Below are 7,527 nucleotides of genomic sequence, written 5' to 3' on the forward strand. Positions count from 1 at the left end.
CCGGGACCAGCAACAGGATCGCAACCCTCGGCGTCGCTCCCACGCCTCGCTCAGCCAGTGAGCGGGAACCGGTCTGTATGTGGGATCCGAACCCTCGGTGGGAGCACCGCCGCGCTTCCCAAGCGGCGCACTACAGCAGTGCGCCACCGGGCCGGCCCGCAGCTACGGCTTCTACTGGCTCCTGCTCCATGTGCTCAGCAGTTCTAGCCTTAAAGTGGCTGTGGCCTGAAGTGCTCCGAGCAGTTTTTTCTTTCTCTTATAGTGGCTTCTCCCCCTTCATGAACTCCGCAGGTCTTTCCTCCTTTTCCCCTGAGCTCCAGCTGCCCCAGCTTGGCTGTTGTTCCATTTTTTATAGTTGTAACTTGGTTGATTTGTGGGAGAGAATGATGCTGGGGACTGTCTATTCTGCCATCTTGACCAGAACCGTCGTCCATTTCTGACATTTTACTAATACTGAAGTTGCAATTAGATTTTTTCAAGTTTTCCCAGTTCAAGCTTGATTTCTTCATTTCTGGATTTGGTATGAAAAAGATCAGAGGTCAAATCATTCACTGCAGGGATAAAACTATCTAGTGAGGTATCCTTTGTTTCAAGGGCCACTGCACTGTCAACGAGAGTGTTCAGATACCTGGAACCAGTGTTAGACAGATTGGCAGGAGAAAAATTCACTTTCCATGAGAAGGTCTTGAAGGTGCTTGCCTGGTGTGGGTGGGGCGGGCCACTTAGTGTTGTTTTATAATCCTTTTAACATTCTGTTGGGTTCAGTTTGCTAGTATTTTATTGAGGAATTTGCATTTGTGGTCATAGGGAATATTAATTAGTCTTTAGTTTTCTTGCGATGTCTTTGGCTTTGGTATCAAGATAACTCTGGTCTCATAGAATGAGTTAGAAACTGTTCCCACCTCTTCTTTTCTTTTGAAAGAGTTTTAGAAGGATAGATGTTAATTCTTCTTTAAAGGTTTGGTGGAATTCACTTGTGAGTCCAGGTGGTCCTAGAATTTTCTTTATAGGAAGATTTTTGATTACTGGTTCAGTCTCTTGTTATAGGTCTGTTGAGGTTTCCTAATTTCTTCTTTAGTCAGTTTAGGTATTTTGTGTGTTTCTATGAATTAGGTTATCTATTTTTTTTTTTTTTTTTGGCATCTGGCCCACACAGGGATCATAACACCACACTCTAACCAACTGAGGTAACCGGCCAGCCCTAGGTTATCTAATTTGATGGCATAAGATTAATTGTTCACAGTATTCCCTTTTTATTTCTGTAAGGTTGGTAGTAATGTCCCCACTTTTTTTTTTTTTTTTTTTAAAACATCTATAATTGCTAAGGGTGTGTAAAGTTGGGATTGTTTTGTTTGACAAAAGAGTCTAGAAACTTTATCCCTGTGTTTTCTCTTTGGCCACAGGAAAGTTAATTAAATGAGTATCTCACAGTATAGTCTATGTGCCTGAAATGTCTAGCCTCTGAAGACAAGTGCCTGGCGATATAGTAAATGTGTTAGTTTTTTCATTCTAAAAATGTGGTTTTTCTCCTCTGACACTTGATAGTTTGACTTGGTATATAGAACTTTAGGTTGAATATCATTAGAACTTTTGAAGTATTGTACCATAATCCTCCAAATTCCAGTGTAAAATCTGATGCCATTTTTATTCTTGAGTCATTGTTTATGATCAATTTTGTTTCCCTTTCAAGAAGCTTTTAGAATCTTTATCCTTGGGGTTATGAAATTTCATTGAGGTGTTGTTTGGTGTCAATCTTTTTTTGTTTGTTGTGCTAGAAATCCAGTGAGCCCCTAAGTATATAGACATTTCTTTTAGTTCTTAGAAATTTTCTTATATATTTTTTTTGGATAATTTCTTCCATGCTCTTTTTTTCTTTTGGAAGCTCCCATTAGATGAGATTGAACCTCAGAGACTCAGCCGCTGGTTGTTTCATCTTCTCTGTTATTATGTCTTTGTCTTCTTGATATTTCTAGGGAATTTCAGTTGATTACTTCAGCTGTTATAATGTTAATTTCCAAGACTACTGCTATTCTGATTTGTTTCTTACAGCATCTTCTTATTTCACATATCCAATATTTTTTGGTATCTCTGAGAATATTATTTTTTAGAAATTTTTTTCTGCTTTCTGCATCTTCTCTTATTTCTCCAATTTCCTTTTTTTCTGTTTGTTTTAGTCTCTGTTTTTTATGTTGGAGGCCTTCCTTAATCATCTGGCAGTCCTCGGTTCTGCCCTTTCATGTTTAAGATTGATGCTGTCTGGTTAGCTCAGTTGGTTAAGAGCATGGTGGTGTAACACCGAGGTCAGGGATTCGGATCACTGTACAGCCAGCTGCCTCCCCCCAAAATTGAAGCACTAATAAAAAGCTAATTGATGATTACCTAAGTGTGTGCATTTGTAAATTTTATCAAGCTTTACCCTTAAGATTTGTGTTTTTCGCTGTTTATAAGTTATACCTCAATATAAAAGAAAAAAAGCTAGTTGCAGTTGCTGTGTATGTGGGGAGAGCTTGTTGAGTGGTCTGTTGGTGGGCTTCACTGTAGGATGATTGAGTAGTAGTTTAGCTTCCTCGATATCTGTTGGTTCCTCTTTTGCAATTCATTTTCTGTAGAGAAGTCTCCTTCATTCTCCCTCCTGGGGAGTTAAAGCTTGGCTGCCACCAGTCTGAGTCAAGTGGGCAAGGAGACTGGGGAATCTCACCTTTCAGTGTGTACCTTTTCATGTACTCTCTCGGTTTTATTTAGTTTTCACGCCTGCTCTCTGCTAGGCCTGGGACCTATGATTCTGTAGCATCTCTGGTTCATTTTCCCAGAGAATAAACCTTCCATGCTTGGCTCTGTGTGGTAGGGTAGTGGGTCTGGGGATCTAGTAGCTCTTTTTTATTTTCCCCCTTTTTCCCTGTGAACTGTAGGTGCAAAGAATTGGAATAATCATAATCCTTGGCTCACTATGAACACATTATTGGTCTGTGTGTGGCATCCCCTGCTACTCACTGTTTTTAAGCTCTGCTCCTCACCGCATGCCCCTGCCATGGTATCTGGTATCATTTCTTCCAGAGCTGTTCCAGGGTTTGTGGAGGGCACTGACTTTCTTCTTACTGTCCTCCTTTGCAAGCACATAGGTTGCAGCTTTCCCTCTCCATTACGTCAGTTATCTCTCCTCCATCTGTCTTCACATTTTGTGGTTTGGGGATTATATTATTTCTTTGTTTCATCAGTGATGGACTTTAGGTTTCTGTTTCTTGTTCCTGTAGTTGTTTTGGGGCGATTTTCAAGAGCAGAAGGAGACAGAAATAGTTTGTATTTGTCAGAAAAGCTTTGATCCAAGAAGAAACTGATGAAAAAAAAAAGAGAACAAAATGAAAACAGGTTTTTATTTAAAATAATTTTTACCAATTATGCCTCTTCCATTGCTGCCCCCAGCAAATATAAGAAGCCTAGTATTTACTGTCAGCCAAAAATAATAATAAAAGGAGAACCATTCTTTTGGGGCAAAGACAGCCAACTGTCAACCAAAATTCATGCATTCCTTTCCATAGTACAGAGTTGTCCTTAAGAAGTAACTGCTTAACTAAAAACTTCATTTCTCAGACCCTTTTGTAGCTAGGCAGGACCACGTGTCTAGTTTTAGTCAACATACTATAAATAGAAGTTCCTTGCCAAGGCAATTAAGAAGTGCCTTCTCCATTCTCTCTTCCCCTTCCACTAGCAGGAGACAGAGAATCACAAAGATTTTTAAGGATGGCAGAACCATAAGACAGAGGAATTCAGGTCAGTAAATCATCATATAAAGGAAAGCTGCCTACTGAGACAAATGCCCTTTCCAGACTGTTAAAGGAGTAAAAAAATAAACTGCTATTTTGTTAAGTAATTGAAATTTTCAGGTTTGCTTGTCACAGCAACTAGCATCCTCATTAACTAGACCCCTTCTCTTAAAAAGAAGAAAGGGAAAAGGAGAAACATATCACCAGAAAAATTAACTTTAATACCAAGATTGGGCTGTACAATTAATACTCTTCTAAACGAGTTCATGCCTTCTAGAATCCAACAACATGAGAAGCCATTGTGCCTTGAACAAACTGTTCAGACTCTAAGCCCCTAGAAGTCAGAGACCATGTCTCATGCACCTTTGTATTCCTAGCTCCTAGTAAGCTTTTTTGCACTGAAAGCACAAAGAATATATAGGCATAATGCTATACAAGCATAGGTATAGAACATTTGTTTTTATTTGCATTACGCACAAATATGAATTTTTTTTTTTGGTGTCAGAAGTGGGATACAAATGTGAATTTTTAGAGTGATGCAAAAGTGGAAGATGCTGCTTTTTTCTGACAAAATTGAATTAGTGTGAGAAAACAGTTTTTACCTGGTTCTTGTTTATAACTTTATAGACAATGTAAAATTTTAGGAACATTAATGTATAGTAACAACACCTAATTTGTTTTTTTGAACAGGCCAGCAGATATGTAGAGAACGTTTTAAAACCTCACCAGGAAATGAAATTGAAAAAACTGGAGGAGCGCTTTTATCAAATGACAGGTGAAACCTGGAAGTTAAGCAGTGGTCACAAACTTGGGGTTAGAAAATATTCTCATTTTATATTTTGAATCCTGTTATTCTGTTCCCTTTTATATGTATTGATTTTTTAAAAATTGAAAATGGTGTTAAAATGTTAATACAGTCTGTTTTTTAGGAGTCTATTGATAATGATCATATATCAATTTTTATCCAGTTATTTATGTTTCAGATAGTTAAGTGGTTTTTGGTACCTAAAGAGCGTACAACCTGGATCCTTGGAAAGCCTTATCATAAGGTACTCTGAGAAAACTGTCGAATAAATCACCATTTTCTTGTATAAGGAAATTATGATCTTTCCTCAAGTATTATCTCCAGGGTATTAAGCTCACATTATATGCATTATTTTTGGCTCTTTTTTTTTTCCTTTTTATCTTTTCTCGTGTCCGGCAACAGATCGCAACCCTCAGTGTCACACCCGTACCGGACCGGGACCGGCAACGGGATCGCAACCTTCAGTGCTGCGCCCACACCTTGTTCAGCCAGTGAGGGGGAACCGGTCTGTATGTGGGATCCGAACCCTCGGCGGGAGCGCCACCGCACTCCCAAGCGGCGCACTGTAGCAGTGCGCCACCGGGCTGGCCCTTGGCTCTGTTTTTTAAAGGCAAATTATCCTTTGTTTTTTCCTGTGGTGTTAAGTATGAATTTTGTTATTTGCTAATGTGGGCTTACAATTTTCAGTTTTCTTACATTGGAAAGGGGTATTCATAAAAACATTACATTTTAGTACAACTGTTCACAGATTTTATGTGTAAAGCCATTTCTGTTCTAAAGACTTTTTTTGGTTTTTGTTTTTGGCTTTCTGTTTATATTGTACCTTTCACTGTCTTATAAAGGAAATGATCTAGTAAAGGTAAACAGGATTCTTATAGTGAACCACAATCAGTTTTTATTCATTTCATAATGGTAAATATGTCATAAAATAGTGAAGGGTAGGTAATAAAATTAATGTAAAAGTTGAACAACATAAAATGCAACTGTTCTATGAAGTGATTTCATTTCTGAGTTGTCTGCTGTTCAGCTTTGTGATTGGTGGACGTTGATAGGTTGACTGTAGTCTGAAAGTTCTCTTCCAGTAATGGTAACAGTGTGAATTAGTTATTCTGCCCCTTGCTTTTAGGCTATGTCTTCATGGTAATAATAGTGTGTATTTTAACCTGTTTAGTGGTGACAACAAAATGTCACAGTCAGAGTAGACTGTTGGTCTCATTATGACTTACAGTTCTTAGTTCTGTCAGAACATGAGAATCAGAATGTTAGAGGTGAAAGATAGTATATCCATCAGCTCCAGTGCTGTAGTTTGTAGTGAGTCAACCTTGGCTTGGCTAGTTAATTCTTTGGCATTATGGTCTCTTGATTCCCACTCCCTGTGCTCCTTCCATGAAATTTTGTTAGGATAAAGGAAGGGAGATAAAACTCCATCGAATGGTGAACATTTTAGTCTGATAAAGAAAGCTGTGGAAGGAAGGAGTTATTGAACTGGTAAGTATATACAGTCATGTGTTGTTTAATGACAAGGATATGTTTTGAGAAATTTGTTGTGGAAACAGAATGTACAATTGACTGTGAACAACTCGGGGATTAGAGGCACCAACCCCCCTGTGCAGTTGAAAATCCACGTATAACTTTTGACTCCCCCCAGAACTTTACTCATAGCCTACTGTTGTCCAGAAGCCTTACCAATAACATCATTGATTAACACATTTTATGTGTATGTGTATTGTATACTATATTCTTACAATAAAGTAGGCTAGAGAAAAGAAAATGTTATTAAGAAAATTGTAAGGAAGAAAAAATACATTTACTGCACTGTAGAGTATTTATTGAAAAAAAGTCTGCATGTGAGTGGATCCATGCAGTTCAAGCCCATGTTGTTCAAGGGTCAACTCTACTTGCACAAATCTAGATGGTGCAGCCTGCCACACACCTCACCTATCTGGTATAGTCTATGGCTCCTAGGCTGCAAACCTGTACAGCATGTTACTGGAGTGAACACTATAGGCAGTTGTAACACGGTAGGTATTTGTGTATTTAAACACAAACATAAAAAGATAAAACGTGAAAAAGATAAAACACAGTACATCTGTATAGAGCACTTACCATGAATGAGGCTCGCAGGACTGGAAATTGCTCTAGGTGGGTCAGTGAGTGGTGAGTGAGTATGAAGGTCTAGGACATGACTGTACGCTACTGTAGGCTTTATAAACACTGTACACTTAGGCTAAACTAAATGTATTTAAGAAATAAAGTAATTGTGTTATGACGTTATGACATCACTAGGTGATAGGAATTTTTCAGCTGCATTATAATTTTATGGGACTGCTATCAGATGCGGTCCATTGTTGACCAAAGCAGGTCATGTGGCGCATGACTATATTTGAGAATTTGAAATTTAAGTAAATTATTTTGCTAAGGAAAAAGTTTTAAGAGGTAGTATTAATTAAGAGTAATCTTTATGATTTCTGGAATAAAATCCTTTGCCTCCTAACAGGATTAATTAAAATGGAAGATCAAAGTTTGAATTTGAAAACTAAAATGTGTTTGTGTATTACAAGATACATTCAGTTGTGGAAGTTTTGAATGGTCACATACATAGATGTATATTTATACATACATGTTCTATGAGGGTACTTCAAAAAGTTCGTGGAAAATAGAATTGAAAGATACTACTGATCTTTCCATGAACTTTCTGAAGTACCCTCAGATTTTCACAGTCTTTGAAGGCATGTTCCCTTGCATTGCCTTGCTTCCTTTTGCTGAAAGGAGGAAAGAATATTGCAATGGATTGTATGGTGCCCCCACAAAGTTAAATGTGTTGGAGGCTTGGTCCCCACTGTGATGGTGTTAAGAGGGTAGGAAATCCTATTATGGGAATTGAAAGGTGGGGCCTTGACGAGGTTATTAAGTTGATGGTTTAGTGGTAGTCAAAGGTGTGGTTCTGAGGGCTTTAAAAGA

At 38.2% G+C, this 7,527-nt stretch overlaps 1 protein-coding gene and 1 pseudogene across 1 annotated transcript in view; one reads left to right on the forward strand and one right to left on the reverse strand.

The window, feature by feature from the left end:
• The window catches only part of LOC103606726, a 5,214-nt pseudogene extending 2,184 nt beyond the window's left edge, over positions 1–3,030 (reverse strand).
• Positions 1–7,527, forward strand: part of UBXN8 (UBX domain protein 8) — a 37,081-nt gene that overhangs the window by 16,012 nt on the left and 13,542 nt on the right. The window contains exon 4 of the mRNA XM_008591273.1: positions 4,452–4,574. Coding sequence (XP_008589495.1) covers positions 4,452–4,574 — 123 coding nt within the window. The remainder of the gene's footprint in view (positions 1–4,451; positions 4,575–7,527) is intronic.

Source organism: Galeopterus variegatus, unplaced genomic scaffold (assembly GCF_000696425.1).
Source record: "Galeopterus variegatus unplaced genomic scaffold, G_variegatus-3.0.2 Scaffold6803, whole genome shotgun sequence".
Classification (NCBI taxonomy): domain Eukaryota; kingdom Metazoa; phylum Chordata; class Mammalia; order Dermoptera; family Cynocephalidae; genus Galeopterus; species Galeopterus variegatus.